Source organism: Nansenia antarctica (genome assembly GCF_963989245.1).
Source record: "Nansenia antarctica genome assembly, chromosome: 7".
In the NCBI taxonomy this organism is placed as follows: domain Eukaryota; kingdom Metazoa; phylum Chordata; class Actinopteri; order Argentiniformes; family Microstomatidae; genus Nansenia; species Nansenia antarctica.
In genome coordinates, this window is record NC_137677.1 from 5,755,233 (window position 1) to 5,775,232 (window position 20,000).

The window sequence follows — 20,000 nt, forward strand, 5'->3', positions numbered from 1 at the left end:
AGCATTGTCTGTGTTGTCGCTCATGACAACGTTACCAACAGATGTTCCAGGTGTTAGCGTGTGTGTGTGTGTGTGTGTGTGTGTGTTTGTGTTTATCATTGTCTGTGTTGTCTCTCATGACAACATTACCAAAAGATGTTCCAGGTGTGTGTGTGTGTGTGTGTGTGTGTGTGTGTGTGTGTGTGTGTGTGCGTGTCTTACCCTGGCATGCTCCGCTGCGGATGTTGGGGATGAACCCGCGTCTGCAGGGGTGTGGCTGGGCGGGGCACATCTCACAGGGGTGGCCCCAGGCACGGCCGATGGTGGCGCAGCAGAGGGTCTTGGTGCAGACGATGCCGCTCAGCTGGCCCTGGCACATCTGGTTGTTCACCTGCGTGAAGCAGGGCCCGGTCCGGTAGTCTGAGAGAGGGGAGGAGGAGGGGGGAGAGGGGGGGAGGAGGGGGGAGAGGGAAAGAAAGAGATAAGAGAGTTAATGGATACAATGGAAGCCAATGTCTTATTGTCTTCAAGTTAAAAATGACCTTTTCTCGAGCAGAAAAAAAGGAGAAGTTAGGGGAAATATGCACGTACGAATCATACAGAAATCATACAGCATTTATAACACAAATCAGTGGAAAAATCGTAATCTTTATTTTAATGTATATGTTACGGTACATGTGGGAATACGGTACATGTGGGAAATATAGGGTTAGGGTTAGGTGCTAGGGTGACTTGGTACATCCTAAATTTCGTTGTTTGGTACCTGTACTGTAGCAATGACAATAAAGTCCATTCATCATGCTGGCATGTCTAACCCTACCCCTACCCCTAAACCTACCCTTACCCCTAACCCTAACCCTAACCCTAACCCTAGTTTTCCCACATGTACCGTATTCCCACATGTACCGTAACATATATATTTTGGGGCTTTTTGTAACAGCTATTTTCGTTGGAGTATGACAGGTAAGGCTTTGAATCCCCTGACTGCACGTGCCTGGTATGTACGTCTAAATACATTTCACACTCAGGAGTTTCATTCAATTTATGCAATTCCCGCAGAGAAGCTTTTAGCTTTTTAGGACGTAAATAACCGTAGGGGACATCGGTGAGAGAGCCGACGACACACTGCGTCACTGTGAATTTACCTCCCTTTAATTCTTTAAGTCGGTAAATGAATGTACGCCGCTGCACATTCCAGTGTAAGACTTTGGTCTGGGTCTGGGTAGGAACAGTGGCTTACACTATCCGCAGGGGTAATGGGATAACCATATAATGGAGGAAGCAAAATAGCTGGTTCACATCAATAATGATCTTCCCATGACAAACATTCTTGGTTCAGATCCAAACATGTACACGACTAGATTGTATATTGAGTATCACAATCACACACATCAACGCAGCATAGAAGTGTCAAAAGGTGACACTAAGAGATGGCTACAATGATAACCGTAATATCTCTACAAAAGACGGTCGTAGTCCAATAGGAATGTTTAACACTCGAGCTAGCTAACAAGCTAACACTGGGCTGAAGGAAAAGACAACAAACTAAAAAGGAACAACCTGTGTGTGTGTGTGTGTGTGTGTGTGTGTGTGTGTGTGTGTGTGTGTGTGTGTGTGTGTGTGCGTGTGTGTGTGTGTGTGTGTGTGGAAACACTGTTATATAAGAACACAATGTCCTGGACTTCAATAGCCACCTTGCTGAGTGTGTGCGTGTGTGTGTGTGTATGTGTGTGTGTGTGTGTGTGCACTCGTGTGTGTGTGTGTGTCTGTGCGCGCGCCCGCGCGTGTGTGTGTGTGTGCGTGCCACTTTCCAGAGACCACCGCGACACACAACGACATAATCTTGTTAACCACACTTCACGAATCAAACACAATGACCTCATGCTGAAGCCATTTGAGCAATATGATGTCCGTTCAATCGCACGTAATAAAACTCAAAAAAGGCCTAATGATGGCTTCTCGTGTGGTTTGAGGCCCTTATTTACGGCAGCAGTGGCGCCACTAAGGTAATACGCCGGGATTCGTTAGAACGTACTGTACGATCTACAGTCGGAAATAAAAAACGACACGCTTGTCTGAGACTCGTCTGTTACGGTTACGATGAAACACAGGGCCAGGAGAATGTGTTTCCTCTTCCACAAGCGAGGAGATCTATTCTATCCCTAACCCCCTAACCCTCACCCTCGCCCTGACCCTACAGCTACTATACTGTAGCCATGCTACGCTCTGATGTGGCATCCCCTCCTCTTATTGCTTCCTTGTGTTTAAATGAAAAGGTAAATCACATCCATCCTGCCCAGACCCAAAGCACAGGAAGGAGACGGAGAGAGAAAGTAGGTCAAAATGCACGCACACACACACACACACACACACACACCGACACACAAACACACATGTTTGTCTGTCCATAATGTCTGTCGAGTCTCCTGCTGTCCTCTCCTCTCCTCTCCTCCTCTCATACCCATGACCTGACAATCTGTCCTGGACAATTGGAGGCCAGGAATGCGAGTCCCCCCTCAGAGCAACAACCACAGACCCACTGCTGCGTCCATGGCTGCACACATCTGGGGTTGATTAATCTGGCCTGGCTGGGACAACCTCTAGCCCAGATGTGTGCATCCCCTGTCCTGAACTCTGAATCACTAAACAGCCCCCTCCACCCAGCCCCCCCCCCCCCTCCCACCCCCTCCACCCCCTCACGACTTTCACTCTCTCTGCTTTCAGTCTACGTTCCTGACCAAGGTGAAGCTCTAAATCTAAACGCTTATTACCTCGTCATCCTGATAATCCTATTTCCAGGGCTCGGAGATACCGAGAGATCCATCTCTATGAGTTTTGCGGACCCGACTCATAAACAAAAACCGTGGCGGACGTGACCTTTGCAGTGAAGGAATGGAGGGAAAGACGGATGGAGATGGAGGATGATAAAGAGACAGCGAGGACTTAGAAGAATAACGAGAGAGATAAAAGAAAAGAAAGCTGAGAATGTCTCCGCGTCTCCTTGCCATGTCTTTGATCCTCGGAGAGAGAGAGGACCCCTCTCGGTGAGGAGTCTGGGTGCTCCCATGGCCAAATCATCCACAAGCAGCTCTTTAGACAGCTAGAGGACAGCAGCCAAGTTCAGCAAAGCCCTGTCTATGTATGCACACGCCCGAAGGAAAACACACCACAGGTCCACACACACACACACACAGGGGCACACACACGCGTGCACACGCACACACACACTGGGCCACACACACACACACACACACACACACACACACATACTGGGGCACGCACACTCACATGCACACACACACACACACACACACACACACACACACACACACACACACACTCAGCCTGGCCAAACAAAAGACTGGAGTGATCCGAACCCAGCACTCTTTTAATGGACTGAATAACAATCGCCAAGCCAGAGGCTTCATGTCTCACAGTCAGCCGCAAGGCCGACTGACTAAAAAAACGGGTTGACATGCCAAGCAGGGAGTGTGTGTGTGTGTGTGTGTGTGTGTGTGTGTGTGTGTGTGTACAGTACATGTGTGTGTGTGGACCACGTTCAGAGAACATGCACATTCCTGGGTTACAGGTTAGGAATGGAAGAACTGACTGACTGAGCAATTTAGTCTGATTATATTATTATTATTATTTCAAATTGCGCGATAGATCAAAAACATGAGCTGACTACACCCTCCTCTTCAGCACGCCCCCCCCCCCCCCCCCCCCCCCCCCAGCCTCACTTCCAATCCACGTTTAGTCACCTTTGTCTGCTATCCAGGTATCTCCAGTTTCCTCCCCATCCTCCACACTTCCTCCACTATGAAGCGCAGATTCGCTATGAATCAAACTCTTGGCTGTTCAATAATGTAACACTCAGCAAAGCCCACCCTGTACCACGGCCTCGAGAATTCTCCCAGGGTTTTATTATATACAGTATCAATTACCGTACAAATCAGCGCTGGTATACTAAACAGCCCGCCAATAATGTGCTGGCCAACTGTAACCCAGCCCAGAGTTGGGTTAATGAGGTCATGGGTGGACCCAAAACCTCCTTTCACCTACATCTTGCAAAAGAACTGTGACCAAGTCAGCCAATCACATACGGGCTTGTTAGTAATGTGGTCGATGGTGATTTTTTTTTCTCCCTTCCTCCCCAAGTTCTTCATGAATGGCTGACACGAGATGAAAGGGAATGAAATAATCTTCGAGGTTCGAAACTATGAATGTTTTTTAACCCAATCTGGAAGCGTTGGGGGGAAGCTCTGGGAAAAAACCCAAAAAACTGTGTACCTTCCAGCTGTATGATCACAGGGAGAAGGGAGGAAAACACAGAGAGGAAAGCGCCTTGGTCAAGTCAACCTCGTTTGAGTCTGAGACAGAGAAACACACAGCCCGCTTCCAACAGCTGCCTCCGCGGGGTGATTCATGTCTTCGCGAGGAGCATTAAGATAAGAGGAGTCTATGAACTGTGGCGGGATTCCAAAGGAAGGCGGCCATTCCCGTTTCTCGGGGTCGGAGGTCGGCGGCGCGAGTCAATAAAGGAGGACGTATTAGCCACTCTGGCCTTCCTGTGGGTGTCTCCGTGCTCCTGACCTGCTGGGATCCGCAGCTCTTTAGCGTTCCAGCCCCACACACAGCTGGGAGGATTTACACCACCGCGTCTAAAACAGGACAGGCCGTGTACACACCTCCACGCTGCTCCTCTCTTATCTCAGCCAAGAGGGGGAGGATTTCTACTCAGAAATGTGTGTGTGTGTGTGTGTGTGTGTGTGTGTGTGTGTGTGTGTGTACAGTACGTGTGTGTCTGTGTCTGTGTGGGTTCGTTTAAATAGGTGTGTTTGTTCAGTGCGTGTGTGTGTGTTATTCTGGCTAAAATGCAGAGGTAGCTGTTAGTGTTATCAACGCCCGCTATCAACACCCCTTCAATCTAATAATCTGTAAAGTCTTACAGCTTAATGAGTCCATAATAAGGACTCTGTCTGGAGTTGACTGCTTCATCACCATGGTCACCCAAACGTGATGCTATGCTAATACTGCCTTCCTGTAAGCTCGGCCTTGGGTGGTCAAGTAGGGGAGACTGGGAGAGAGCTGGGGTGAGACTGGGAGAGAGCTGGGGGGGAGACTGGGAGAGAGCTGGGGTGAGGCTGGAGGAGACAAGGAAGGGAGACTGGGGGAGGCAGAGGGAGACTGCATGGGGAAATGTGGGAGGCTAGGGGGGGACGCTTGTGGAGATTAGTAGAGTCTGAGGGGAGACTGGGGGAGAGAGTAGGGTGAGGCTGGTGGAGACTGGGGTGAGTGTTGAAGAGTAGCAGAGACTGGGGGAGGCTGGGGGGAGGCTGGGAGGGAGGCTGGGGAGGGGCTGGGGAGAGTAGGGGGAGGCTGGTGGAGACTGGGGGTGAGTGTTGAAGAGTAGCAGAGACTGGGGGAGGCTGGGGGGAGGCTGGGGAGAGGCTGGGGGAGAGTAGGGGGAGGCTGGTGGAGACTGGGGTGAGTGTTGAAGAGTAGCAGAGACTGGGGGAGGCTGGGGGGAGGCAGGGGGGAGGCTGGGGAGAGTAGGGTGAGGCTGGTGGAGACTGGGGTGAGTGTTGAAGAGTAGCAGAGACTGGGGGAGGCTGGGGGGAGGCTGGGAGGAGGCGGGGGGGAGGCTGGGAGCAGACTGAGGGAACTGGGGGGGGGGGTAGACTGGGGATGAAAGGGGGGGAGTGTGAGATAAGCCGTGATGGAGGATAAGAATCTCATGTGATATGAAATGGCTTTTGGCACCAGCGAGCCTCTCTGCGCCTGACTGCCTCAGTAGGTTAATAGATAGCAGTCTCGTGCACAAACCACACTCACAGGGTAATTACCAAGAACACACATGGCTGTGTTGAAAAACGGAACAACTGAACAGAGCTACAGTATAGGAACCACAGTTTAACCCCATGTTACTGTGTACAGTTTAACCCAAAGGCTGTCTGTCTAGCCTCAGTCAATTCAAACGTGAAAGAAAGTGGTCAACTTTCTTTTTTTCACGTTTTTTTTTTTTTTTTTAACGTCATTCCTCTGTAATTATACTGCAACAACTATTTATTATTCAGCAGCAATTTGTTCCGATGGTTTCAGTGTGATTTGCTTTGGCCGACCCTGACGCTGTCTTTGCAAAATCCCTCAGGCAACCCAGGCAAGTCCGTACGTCTACAGACAGCTCCACTACTAAAGACACTTGGATAACACTTCCTAAGAGGCACACACGTCACAAAGCGCCATAACTCAACTAATCCTAGAGATGTGCGGTGCCTTATAATGGCTTCATTATGTCATAATATGTTATGTCTATAACTTTTTCTAGAACAGAAAATTGCTGATGATAGCTCAGAACCATTATGAGATTATATAAGACATTAAAAAGCTGTCATAGACGCTTATACTGTCAGAACTCGTATAATGCACTGTGAATTTATTATAAATGTAAAGCAAAACGTCTTTACCCAGTATGCAATCGATAACAAAGTGTTCAGTGTTAGCTCGCTATCAACAGGGGCTGGGTCTCCATCATTGGTAGATTGCGGGGGAAATCAACTGGATTTTCCATCTGGCAAGATCAAAGGCCACCTCCACTGGGTCCCACAGGACCAATCAAGTAGAGTATAAGCTCTATGCTAAGGGCACTCCAAATATTTGTTCTATTTTGTCTACGGGAAGAATATTAAACATTAGTGCAGACATGAAAAGCAAACTCTAAAATCACTCTAAACTCTAAAATCCACATTTTAAAGTATGAGCAACATTCCAATTCCACATCCAACATCCAACGCCATGATGTCATTAAAACTACAGTAGATCAAAGGCATAAAAGCGTTTAGATGAGGCAGAGAAACAGGAGTCGTTTTTTTTACACTCAAAGCTCTCTAAAGAGAGGACTTCCAAACCTCCACCGGGTCTCAATAGGCTGGAAACATCTTTCCTTCAGACCTCGGTTGTTGCCCCCAAAAACTCAAGACATGAATCAACGTCAACGTCAATAGAATATTTTCCATTCTTTTGTCTTTTCTCTCTCCGTAAAAATGGGCCCATCTGTCTTCCTGAGATTTACAGGAGCCTCACTTGCCAGACTCTGAGCAGCTGTGGAGGGAGAGCCTACCTAGGCAAGGCCCCCCCACCCCCACCTCCCACCAGGAGGAGATTGGACAGCAGACAGGAATAGAAACACTTCCCCTGTTCCATCACCTCACCCTTCAACCTGACGTCATCACCCCGAAGGCATCTCCGACGTGTCCATTTGGCCTGGACTAGATTAGGCTTTGGCTGGGGCTGAGCTGGGCTTGGGCTTGGGCCCCGGTTCTGGAGTGGGCTGGGCTGGACTAAAGCAAAGTATCTCTCCAGAGGGGGATATGACTAAATCTAGTCCTCTGAGAGGCAGTGGTGGCGGGTCCGTTAGCGCTGGGCTGTAGCAGTATTGGACCTGAGCCCTAGTTAATGGGTCAATACACAGTGGACATGAACAGAACACTCTCCGAAAAGCCCTTCCCCGGGCCCTTCCGCAAACAGACATCTGTTGGGTCGTGTAATGAGAGGACTGAGCGCCGGAGGCTATAGATGGGAGACTCGAGGGTTGGTGGGAAACTCAGCTGATTAGAGAGAGGCGGCCAGTGTCTGTCAGTCCACATTGTAACTCATGCTTAACTGCCTGTCTGTCTGCCGATGCACACACTCACGCACATGCCGCAAGCGTACACACACACACATCCACACCCCACACCCACACGCACACACACACACACACACACACACACACACACACACACACACACACCAACACCCACACCCACACCCACACACCGCTTTCACCATTATTGAAACATTTCTCCTCATCCCGCCAGGAGAAACCGATTAGATCAGCATCTTTCAACTGTGACTCACCCATCTTAACTGTCAATGCTATGGGGGTTTGGTTACACACACACACACACACACACACACCCACCCACACACCTCCTCCATAACCACAACCGTGCAACCCCTGGGGCAGTCGGGAGGTTTATATAGCTGGACATCTTCACAAGGTTAGCGTAAATAGCTCCATGACCGTTCTCGCTGGGGCTGGGATGGGGTGTTATCCTTAGGAAGCGCAGAGGTTTATGTGTGAATTAGACCACATCTCCCTCTGGTTGGGGTCCATGTTGTGTGAATGACGAAGGAGGTGATAGATAGGGGGACAGCTTTACGGCCTCGTCCCAGACTACAGTGAGGACACAAGTGATATTTTTACTGGGCCCAGCAGCAGGGCCAAGGCGGGTTGGCACCAGACACACACACACACACACGCACATGCACACGCACACGCACACACACACACACACACACACACACACACACAGACACAGACACAGACACACACACACACACACAGACACACACACCCAGCAGCAGGGCCAAGGCGGGTTGGCACCAGACACACACACACACACACGCACACGCACACGCACACACACACACACACACAGACACACACACACACACACACACACACACACACACACATAGAGGGGGCAGTGGGGGGTTTACATGAGGGCTGCTGCTATGGAGCGGTGGTCTCCCAGTCTCTCTCTCTCTCTCTCTCTCTCTCTCTGTCTGTCTGTCTCTCTCTCTCTCTCTCTCTCTCTCTCTCTCTTAGCACGGAGACGAGACTGTTTGTGCTTGGCCTCGCCTGGCTCTGTGTACACAGCTGGGGAGTCCATTTTTACTTCTACCCTCTCTGCCCCTCCCTCCCTCCCTCCCTCCCTCCCTCCCTCCATCCCTCCCTCCCTCCATCCCTCCATCCCTCCCTCCCTCCATCCCTCCATCCCTCCATCCCTCCCTCCCTCCCTCCCTCATTCCCTCCCTCCCTCCCTCCCTCCCTCCATCCCTCCATCCCTCCCTCCCTCCCTCCATCCCTCCCTCCCTCCATCCCTCCCTCCCTCCCTCCCTCCCTCCCTCCATCCCTCCCTCCCTCCCTCCCTCCCTCCCTCCATCCCTCCCTCCCTCCCTCCCTCCATCCCTCCCTCCCTCCCTCCCTCCCTCCCTCCATCCCTCCCTCCATCCCTCCCTCCCTCCCTCCATCCCTCCATCCCTCCATCCCTCCCTCCCTCCCTCCATCCCTCCCTCCCTCCATCCCCTCGCTCCTCACTCCTCCTCAGGAAATGTCCGCGACCTCCACAAAGAAACGCTATTCTGTCACTCCCCATTCCGAGGTGGCGGAGGGGGGGGGGGGGGTTATTTATTGCCAGATGTCAGTTTGACCCCCCCCCCCCCCTCCCCTCCCCCTCGCCCCTCTGCCAGTGTTGTGTTTTCCAAGAAAACAAGCCAGAGTTGCAAGGCCGGTGGGGGAGGAAGGGAGGGAGAGAGAGGTCAAAGGTCAGGGCCTGAGGTGGTGAGGTTAGGTTAGGTGAGGGGAAGGGCTTGGCAGTGTTAAGGTCCTCTCTCTCTCTCTCTCTCGCGCCTATTCCTGGAAATACAATTGACCCCAACTGTGACTGTGAACACATTGCCTGGTCATCAGGTCCCCAAACCAAGCCCCCCCCCCCCCCCCCGACACACCCTAACCCTCACCCTAACCCACCCCTCAACCCACCTGACCCCCAACCTCTCGTACTTCAGTGTAGGCCTGCCCTGTTTTGTCCTCTCAACACCCCTCACCGCCAGATGACATATTTGTATGAATACAACCCCCTTTGAATACAACCCCACCCCCCCCCCCCCCCCCCACGATCTGGTCTGTTCTGTGTGTGTGCAGTCTGCAACATATTGCATGCAGTCACACTGTATCATGTCTAGACTGATATGAACTTCTTCTAGAACTTCTTCTTCTTCGCGTGCAAAACACATCAAAGCAATGTGACTGTTCCTGGCGGTTCGCTATCTTCCACAGCACTGGCTGGGGGGGGTGTAGAGATAAAGAAAGAGGGGGTGTAGTGGCGTGATCTATGCCGCCGTGTGTGATAGTGTGGCGTCTCTTAGTCAGATCGCCCCCGGGGCTGGGTTTGATTATTAGGGGGGGAGGGGGGGGTGGGGGAGGGAGGGCGGGTGGGGGAGGGAGGGTGGGGGGGCGGTGGGGGGGGGGGGGGGTGCAGGGCTAGCAGCGTGGTGGTAGAGCAGCTACAGTAGGAGGATGACTCGTCGGGACCTTACCTCTCTCGCACTGCGGGCCAGTGAAGCCGTAGACACAGGCACATCTGTTGGGTCCGATGCAGCGTCCGCCATTTTGGCAGCCGTTCTCACACACGGCTGGATGGGAGAGAGGAGAGCGTTAGGGCTATGACACGCACACGCGCACACACACACACACACACACACACACACACACACACACACACAAACTCACACAGCGACTGCTGACTGTGCTGTTAGGAGCTCTACTCACGCTGTCCACAGTGATTTCCCGTGTAGCCCTTCTGACAGGAGCAGGAGTCCTCTTGGCAGCTGCCTCCGTTCATACACCTGACGTTACAGGACTGCACTGTGAGGGGGGAGGCGGGGGGGAAGCGGGGGGGAGAACACGGGGGTCAACACATGCAGCCAGAGACCACACTAGAGCGACAAGGCTACTACACCTGTCTCACACACACGCGCACACGCGCACACACGTACACACACACACACAGAGGTACAGTCGTATTCAGTTTGACCTTGAATTGAATACCATTTAAGCGAAAACTGTGCTTGGATAACATGTTACTTCTTTTGTTTTTACTACTGTACCTAATTATTATAGAGCGCTATAATGTAACTAAGAGGGCCGAGGCTCTACCCCTATCAAACAGAGCGGGGGGTGCGGGGGCCATAAGTCGAGCCAGCTGTATCCTACAGTCTGGGAGGAATGTGCTGAGAGACCAAACCCTGGAGGAGCAGCCTGGCCCAGCCCAGCCCAGGCTGCCGAGACTGCTCTACTCCAGACAGACAGACAGACAGACAGACAGACAGACAGACAGACAGACAGAGAAACAGATAAAGGAACAGACAGAGAAACAGACAGAGAAACAGACAGACAGACAGACAGAGAAACAGACAGAGAAACAGATAGAGGAACAGACAGACAGACAGACAGAGAAACAGACAGACAGAGAAACAGACAGACAGACAGACAGAGAAACAGACAGAGAAACAGACAGAGAAACAGACAGAGAAACAGACAGACAGACAGACAGATAGAGAAACAGATAGAGAAACAGACAGACAGACAGACAGACAGACAGAGAAACAGATGGAGGAACAGATGGAGGAACAGACAGACAGACAGACAGACAGAGAGAGAAACAGACTGACGGACAGACAGACAGACAGACAGACAGAGAAACAGATAGAGGAACAGACAGAGAAACAGACAGAGAAACAGACAGAGAAACAGACAGACAGACAGACAGACAGAGAAACAGACAGAGAAACAGACAGACAGACAGACAGACAGACAAACAGACAGACAGACAGACAGACAGACATACAGACAGACAGACAGACAGACTGACTGACGGACAGACAGGCTGGGGGGATGTGGTGGGGTGATGTAAACCAGGACCCCCCTGCCGCTACCACCAGACCTGCCAGACACCATACCTCGTAGTGTGTGTGTATGTGTGTGTGTGTGTGTGTGTGTGTGTGTGTGAGGTAGCTTAGTCAGTCTTACATACACACAAACACATTTCACAAGGCCTCTAATTGGTCTGGCGGAAGGCCATGGTGCCACGGTTCTTAATTCTGCTAAGCCTGGCTCGGTACTGTCGATGGAAGGGAAATGACACCTATGTGAGTCGTTCTGGCCCGTTTCCTTCCCTCTCTCTCTTTCTCTTTCCTTCTCTCTCTCTCTTTCGGTCTCTTTAGGTCTCTTGTGCTCTCTCTCCGTATCCCTCTCTCTCTCTCTCCCTATCCCTCGTTCACTTTTCTCTCTCTGCCATCTTTAATTACAGTAACTCGTTTCACTTTTGGCTCCGATTCATTATACGGGTGAGAGGAAGTGTCTGGGTACCTGGAGCTCTGCTCGGATTACATGGCTTCTCTAGCCCGGCACTCACTAGTCACACTCACTAACACTTCCCATTTACTGTAAACGGTCCAGTCATAATTCTGACCGTACATGTCTGGCTAGCTCACAGAACACCTCCAGGGAACTAGGGAACTTTCACTTTGGACTGTTCAAACTTCGCTAACTCTCCCTCGGACACAAGTCTGGCGAAACCTTGTCTTTATTGTATATAGGGCCTGTCTAACTCTACTACTGTAAACTGGCTAAACTAATCTCTCTCCCTCCCCTAATTCACACTAAAGTGCTGAACTGAGCTGAGCTGGGCTTGACCTGATATTATCTAGGGATAATATCTAGGGAAAAATAGGGAAAATATCTGACTACAGGTCTCGATGTTACTACTCTACAAGTCTGGCTAAAATCTTCTATCTCTGTCAGATTTTCTCGGACAGATTTTGGCTAACGCTAACGCCTATTGTTCAAGTCTGCCTTCTTCTTCTCAGTCTCACAACTCAAGCCCGGCTAACTCTCCCACACAGGTCTGAGTAGTGTCTTGTGTAGCAGACAGTTGGTGATGGATGACAGTAAATACTTTGGGCCAGGAGGTTTATGGGTTTGTGTACTAGAAATGCACAACATGGAAAGCTGATCTCTTCTCAGGGGGTTCAACCTCAACTCAACCCAGCCCACGGCACCAAGCCAATGAGGCCACATCGTTTAGCACGACACACACTCACGAAAATCACTCCCTCTCTCTCTCTCTCTCTCTCTCTCTCTCTCTCTCTCTCTCGCTCTCTCTCTCTCTCTCTCTCTCTCTCTCTCTCTCTCTCTCTCTCTCTCTCTCTCTCTCTCTCTCTCTCTCTCTCTCGCTCGCTCTCTCTCTCTCTCTCTCCCTCTCTCTCTCCTCAGGTCAGGAGGGAAATTAAACTTGAAAAATGACTCTATTGACTGATTGCACTCGACCCCAAACCGAGAAACAAACCGTGAGGAAACAACTCAAGAATGTCGTAATGCCGAACTCTAACTCCATCACGGCACGGTACAGCTCGGGGTACATCTATCAGTTTTTCCAACATCTCTCCCCCCGGCGCCTCGAATGTTTTACATAAGGTCACAGAGGACACACGATGGGTCTATCTTTTTTCTTTCTCAGTTTTTCTTTTGTTCACGGAACACTCAAGTGAAGTGTGGGAGGGGGGGGGGAAAGGCCGTGCCGTGCATTTTCTCTGAAATAGGGGGCTGGAGGGAAGGTGGGGCGGGGGTAGTAGGAGGATGATCTCACTGGCTGACCCCGCTGAGAACCCCCCCCACAGGTGGCGAGAGATGGTCCATTCCTGTGACCCGTGTGAGGGGAGTAACACGTGCATAACACCAGGCAGGGGATGGGGGTCGGGGGGGGGGTCGTCTCCATCTCATGTACCCAGGCGGAGGAGTGGGGGAGGGGGTGGTGGGGGTGGGGGTGGCGGACCACAATGCACCTCTGTGTGCCGGTTGGTCGACGGTGTCCTGGCTCACATCTGTGTGTTTTTACAGGGGGTTGGGTGCACAGGAAACACTGGTTGGGGGGTGGGGTGGGGAGGGGTGGGGAGGGGAGGGGAGGGTGGACACTTAGGCACTTTATGGCTGTGTTCTGTACTGATTTATATACAACCCAGGGGAACAGTGACATGTCAACGTCAAGTTCAGGATGGAGATGTAATGTAATGGAATACTCGTGCGGGGACGCTGGCCAGCCATGTCCAAAGTCAAAGGGCAATTTTTTGGGTCAAAATCAAAAGTCTTAACATCCGATCGATTTCTGTGACTAACTTCACTAACTACCACTAACTAAACCATCCTAGTTTGACATCAGAGTGGCATTGACTCCATACTGTAATTGTAGCATCTAGTACTGCGTTGAGCAAATCTGGACCTAACTAGCTGACAGCTGTTTCAGAGGGGACTGAGAGGCACGCTAAATTATAATCATAGATATGAGAAGAGGATAATAAATATGATTGATTTGATCCTCAACACAGCTGCTCTGTTTTAGACTGTGATGGTCTACTGTATGTATGAGTGTTTTGACTGCCAATAGCCTCTGGCCAAGAGCATAGATGACTTTTTCTTGCCGATGACTGATGGATAGATGATTCACTTTCTTAGACAAAATGCATTTGTTGTAAGTCGCTTAGGATAAATGCCAAAAATGTCATGGTAAATGTAATGTAAATGTCTTTTTCGACCAGAGTCTTAATTGCCCCTGAGAGGATGAATAAAGTTTTATTGAATTCAAACTGAGTTAGCTATAAAGAGCAGTCCCTGGATAGGAGGGTCGTATCTCACTACAGAAAAACATCCATGTGAATTAAACAGAGATAAAAAAAAGCTTCACATTCGAACATGGCGTCTATAACTTCTACCCTCTACATTCTACGATGTAGACTATGACAAATAAAGATGCTATGAAGAAGCTATCAATAATCCGACCATTGACTTCAGGGCTAGAAATGTTGTTCCCAATTATGGGAAAGAAAATTAACAATTCCAAGTGTGTTCCAAATCTTGATTGAATACAGAATGTGGATACTGAGAGATTACGAGAGACTATAGATCGACCAACGATTGCATCAAAACATGGAGTTCCGATCAAGATGAAGAATGTTGTTTTATGGGTTTGTATGAAGTATCAAATGTGGTTCAGTTGGGGTGGAGAATCCCCACAGCCAGACATACTGACCTCTATAAAAGTAGGTCGAATGCCACGGTTCGTCAGAGCCGTTTTCACAGAGCTGGACGAAGGGGATATTTCATCTTAGCAGTCGTAAACCTGTGCGACCTTTGACCTCCTTACATTTCCTTAGAGGCCAGAGAGAGAGAGGTCTTCACTGATGCGCACTGGCCACTCACCCACTCCTAGTGTTGTTAACCACAGCACATAATCTACAGAATGTCTTGCTCAATTCCTAAAGGGACTTGTGAAACAATAAAAATATAATTATTTAAAAAAACTTACTTTTGAAACCCAGACCCCTGCCATTCCTGGCCTACTTTTATCTGGAAAATCCGAAGACTGTAAGGCAGGTCTGTAATAGGCCTATAAATCCCTGGGTATGAGAGCCGGAGTCGGCGCAGTGTGATAATCGGTTAGCTCTAGCTATGGGTCGGGAAGAAGTTATACTGTAGCTGCTGGAAGCTTCCTCTCTGAGGGACATGACTTCATCGGCCTTTCGCAACAGTGATTCTGCCGGAGGCCAACTAAAGTCAGTCTCCATCCAGCTCTATGGGGAAACGTTAAAGACTTTTTCCCTGGGTTTAGGGAGCTGTTTTCTGTCTGTCTCCATCCAGCAGCTCTGCGGGGGACATTAGCAGTTCTTCCCCAGGTTGGAGAGCTATTTTCCCAGGCATGAGAAGCAGGCGTCTGGCCTCTCTGGAGCTCTCTGGGGTGTCCACACAGTGTGGAGTAGATCCTGTTTTACACCTCAGGGTCAGACGGGCTGGCCTGTACTACCCGGTGTGTGTGTGTGTGTGTGTGTGTGTGTGTGTATGGGGGCCTGGAGGGGGCTAGGCGTGACTGACGAGACAGCCCGGGCCCAGCAGAGCAGAGCACACTATAAACACTATTATACACACTGCTATTACACACACACACATACGCACACACACACACACACGCATGCACGCATGCACGCACACACACACACACACACACACACACACATGCACACACACACACGCACACACACACACACACACACACACACACACACACACACACACACACTCTTTCTATTTCACACTCTCTCTCTGGGGCCTGAGCGGCGTAAAACTAGATCCACCGGGCTGAGCTGGGAGAACCAGAGCCGTGTGCTGGTTAATCCTCCTAAACCCTGTGACCTGCAGCGCTGGAGTCTGGACCATGTCAGTCAGGCATCGGATTGAGTCTACAGGCTCCCCTAATATGCCTAAGACCCTCTTGGGTGGGGGGGTTGGTTGGCCCTCCAGCTGGGTGGGTTCTGAATGGGTGTATAAGCGGACAGTTGAGTGTTTTGGGGGTCTTATGGGACTGTGTGGATGTTGCTAGGTCATCTATCTACCTATCTACCATCTATCTACCCTCCCTCCACCCCCACTCAGAGAGCTATGGACTGTCTTGACCTGAACACTTGATCTTTTGGCACTTTTTGCACTTCTTATATTGATATTTATTTATTACTTTTTGCACTATGACGTTGGTTTGCACTGTCTTGTCCTGTCTTGCACCTGTCCTGTTGTAAACTGCGCTTCACTGTACCAAACCAAATTCCTAACATGTTTACATGTCATGGCAATAAAGTCTTCTGATTCTGATTCTGATTCTGATTCTGATTCTAGGTGTTTGAGGAGGCTGTGAGGAACTAGGGGGGCTCGGGTGCTTGTTGTTGGGATTGTGTGGGTTCGCCGGGCGCCTGATATGGTGACTCACCTCCGGCTCCGGCCCCACAGCTGGGGGAGAGCTGACCGCTGGAGCAGGTGCACATGTTGGGTCTGGAGCAGAAGCCATCACCACACGAGTTCCTGCAGATTGCTGCGGGGGGGGAGCGAGATAGTAGAGGAGAGGAGAGGAGGAAGAGAGATGTCAAATCTACTGAGTGACTTACTAAGGCAAGCTGAAAAAAAAACACTGGCCAGGGAACCGTCAACAAGCGTCGTGATCATGAAAGCAGGGAATTTTCAGCCAACTGCCAATCACTTATTTGCGTGAGAAATCGTTGTGAGATGAACCATTGTATGTATGTACAGTGGTGTTGTATATATATACCGGATAAAATCTGGGGTACTTACGGACGATACACTGGTTCCCTCCCGGCAGGGTCTTCCACCCGGGGCAGCAGTAGGAGTGGAAGCGAGAGCCACACACATTGGGCCTGGAGAGAGAAAAGACAGAAAAACAAACTTAGTCCTCGCCAAGCCCCCCTAGAATCATTTAAGCAAAGCCCTCCACAAATACACACGGATATGAATTATTTTCGAAGCACTCGGAGACCTGGTCGACCTCCGCGTCCAGTATAAACAGGGCCTCGCATTGATACGAAGCCCCCAAGGACCATCCAGAACGTTCTTAATGTGGGGGTTACACGGAAAGCAGACGTTTGTTTTTCGCCGTACTGAATCAAAATTTCCCAAGAAACTGAGAGATATTTATAAACCCCCTCTCCCTAAGCCCCCGGTTTTTCTGGCTAACATCCCAGACAGATGACTCCCCTTCGCTTGAGGTCTGGTTCTGATTGGTGATTGGTGGAGAGCCATCCTGTGACCCCTGACCCCTGACACATGTAAGAGCCATCACACTGCCCTGAGCAGTTAAGAGGCCTGCCAGGTTATCCACAACCTTCCCTCTGAGGAAATGGCTCAACCACATCAAGAGCTCCGCTGGCTCTGCTTTCTACATAATGGAATTGGCAGAAGCTAAAGAGGCTAGTAACTAAGCTCTGTCATTGTACTAGAAAACACACAGTCGTGACGTTTTTAGAGCCTCCAATGATAGGAATAATACTGTACTGTATCTACTTCATCGTTGGCCTGCTTTCTCCATTCTACACTGGAATGCATGGACTCTAATAGGGCTATTAGCTACTATTAGCTACTATTAGCTAAGGGGTGAAGCTGTATCCAAGACTTGGGCTTGCTATCCTCCTGTAATCAATCATCTCTTGAGCAACTCTCTGAATCAATCAACTCTCCAATTCACTTTGGCAATCAACTATCTGGTATGGTATCTATTTTGTCTAGTCCAGAAGAACTAGCACACTTGATTCAAACTGCTCAACTGACGATTAAGTTCTTGATGACTTGCATCAGGTGTGTTAGCGCTAGGCTATAACAATGATGTCAAATCCTTCAGAGACCCCAGGACCGGAGTGGATAAACGATGCGCTAAATGAATGACATTTTGTGAATTCTTCACAAATTCTTTCTTCTCCTCCATAAGATGATCTGCTGCTCTTGTTTGACCTAGACAGTAACTGCTGTCAGTCACCCCAGGGAGAGGCCAGCTGTAGTTTGGATCTTTTCATTGACTGTGAGCAGAGCACACCTCAAATCACATTACCAGATGGCACAAGAGAAGGGAAGAAGGAGAGAGAGAGAGATAGAGAGAGACAGAGGGAGAGAGAGAGAGAAAAGGAGAGAGAGAGAGAGAGTGGGAGAGAGTGGGAGAAAAAGGAGACAGAGAGTAGACAGAGACTGAGAAGAGAAACAGGAAGACAGGAATGAAGGTTTGAAGGAGGAGGAGGACAGACAGGATGGTGGGAAAGGAATGGGGGGGATCAGTAGGAGGGAAAGAAAAACAAGTTTATGTTAAGGAGCAGAGGGAAGGGGAAGAGAGGGAGTGGAAAAGAAAAAATGGCAGCTCAGATATGGAAACAAGGAGCAGAGCAAGACAAGCAAGGAGAGGCGAAGCCCAGAGGGGGCTGCATTTCTGGGTCAAACAGACCCGGAGGGGGGCCTTGCTTGGAAGTACACAGAGCGAGAGGTAACATTCCTAACGTAAACGGGGTGAAAACGATCTATATAGCTGTCCCTATCTCTCTCTCTCTCTCTCTCTCTCAACATATGTCCGCAATTGTTCCGCTCATTGAAACCTGGGCGAAGTCACTATGAGGGAAGATTAGGGAGGGGTTGACCTAGGCATGGCTTGAGTTTGTTTTTCCTCTTTCTCTATCTTCCTCTCTGTCCTTCAGGCTAGCCTGTGTGACCCGCTTACGAGGGAGCCTCCTCGGCCCAGAGAGAGAGCCTCAACCCCTCAGCTTTTCAGCCCTCAGGGATTTGCCTCAATATTGAACCGTCATGCTGTTTTCAGCACTCAATTTAAAGGGGATTAACTCTTGTAGCACTAGCAAGTAGTCTTTGATGTTGTTTCCTGGCCCGTGGCTCTCTCATTAACTCTCATTAATAGTAATAAAAGAAAGATGGCTGCACTTTTAGCCCAGGAGAAATGTGAACTTTTCAAGGCAAGGGACAAAAGGCCATTCTTTGTCTTGTCTGAAACCCAAAGTTCAGTGGGGGTTTAAGAAACAAAAAGATTGTTATAGGCTTTAGTTGACAGCTGCGTGGTATGGATGAGTAGCAGGCGATAGGATCAAATATGGGCATATTTGAGAGCCTCACTATTAAGGCAATTACTTTGAAATATACCGCATTTGAAAGGTGTGTTCCATGGGAGAGATTTACACCAGACAGTAATTGCACCACTGTTTTCACCTCTGTTTTCACCTCGTTTCCCCCTCTCCTATTTAACTGTATAAGATGCTGAAAGACAGAAACACTTTTTCTAAAGTCCTTTGATCTTCTTGGTTAAGGTACAGAGGAAGCCACTTTAAGAGGCCACTCCAGACTCCTCCCGTTGAAAAGTGCAAACTCAACAGTCACGAGACAAAGGTCCTGAGGGCATCTTCACATGCAAGGATTCCAGGAAGTCAAAAGGTCAGGTCCAGAAGGTTCAACAGAGGTACACGTAAGAGGGGAAACGCAGAGGGGGGTCTTTAAAGACTAGGGAACGGCTCTCTGTGTAGATATTGGTGCTCAATCTCCAGACTTAACGAAGACTTACAGAGACTGGCAACGCGGCAAAGACTATAAAACTATCTATCCGCAGCTCCAAGCCAGGATTACCGAAGGTCAAATTGAAGAGGTTATCCAACAAAGAGTAAGTAATTCTAGGTCATGATGAGTTACCCCCTCCTACAGGTCAAAGGTCGGACGACTGGCATTTGACCCCCAGCCCAGTAGATTGTTACCTAGCTCTGCTCTGAGCCACTGCATCGGAGGAGCCTTCTGGTTGGCCAGACCCGGGGTAAATAAGCCTGTGTTCTGGGAACGATTTTTTTTCCTCTCCAACAACCGTTGGCCTGGTTTTCTCCCTTGACTGGGTTGAACCATGAGCTCACTCCAGTCTAGACGATGGCTGAGACACTGTACCTCTCTGGTCTAGACGATGGCTGAGACACTGTACCTCTCTGGTTTGGGGGGCGGGGGGGGGGGGGGGGGCGGGGGGGGGATTGGGAGAGGTAGAGGGATCTACTTTACA

At 49.9% G+C, this 20,000-nt stretch overlaps 1 protein-coding gene across 1 annotated transcript in view; it reads right to left on the minus strand.

Moving 5' to 3' along the window:
* The window catches only part of LOC308161947 (fibrillin-2-like), a gene marked incomplete at both ends in the record, with an annotated part of 68,143 nt that overhangs the window by 44,286 nt on the left and 3,857 nt on the right, over positions 1-20,000 (minus strand). The window contains 5 exon segments of the mRNA XM_080536028.1: positions 202-399; positions 10,126-10,221; positions 10,358-10,453; positions 16,398-16,499; positions 16,757-16,839. Coding sequence (XP_080392154.1) covers positions 202-399; positions 10,126-10,221; positions 10,358-10,453; positions 16,398-16,499; positions 16,757-16,839 — 575 coding nt within the window.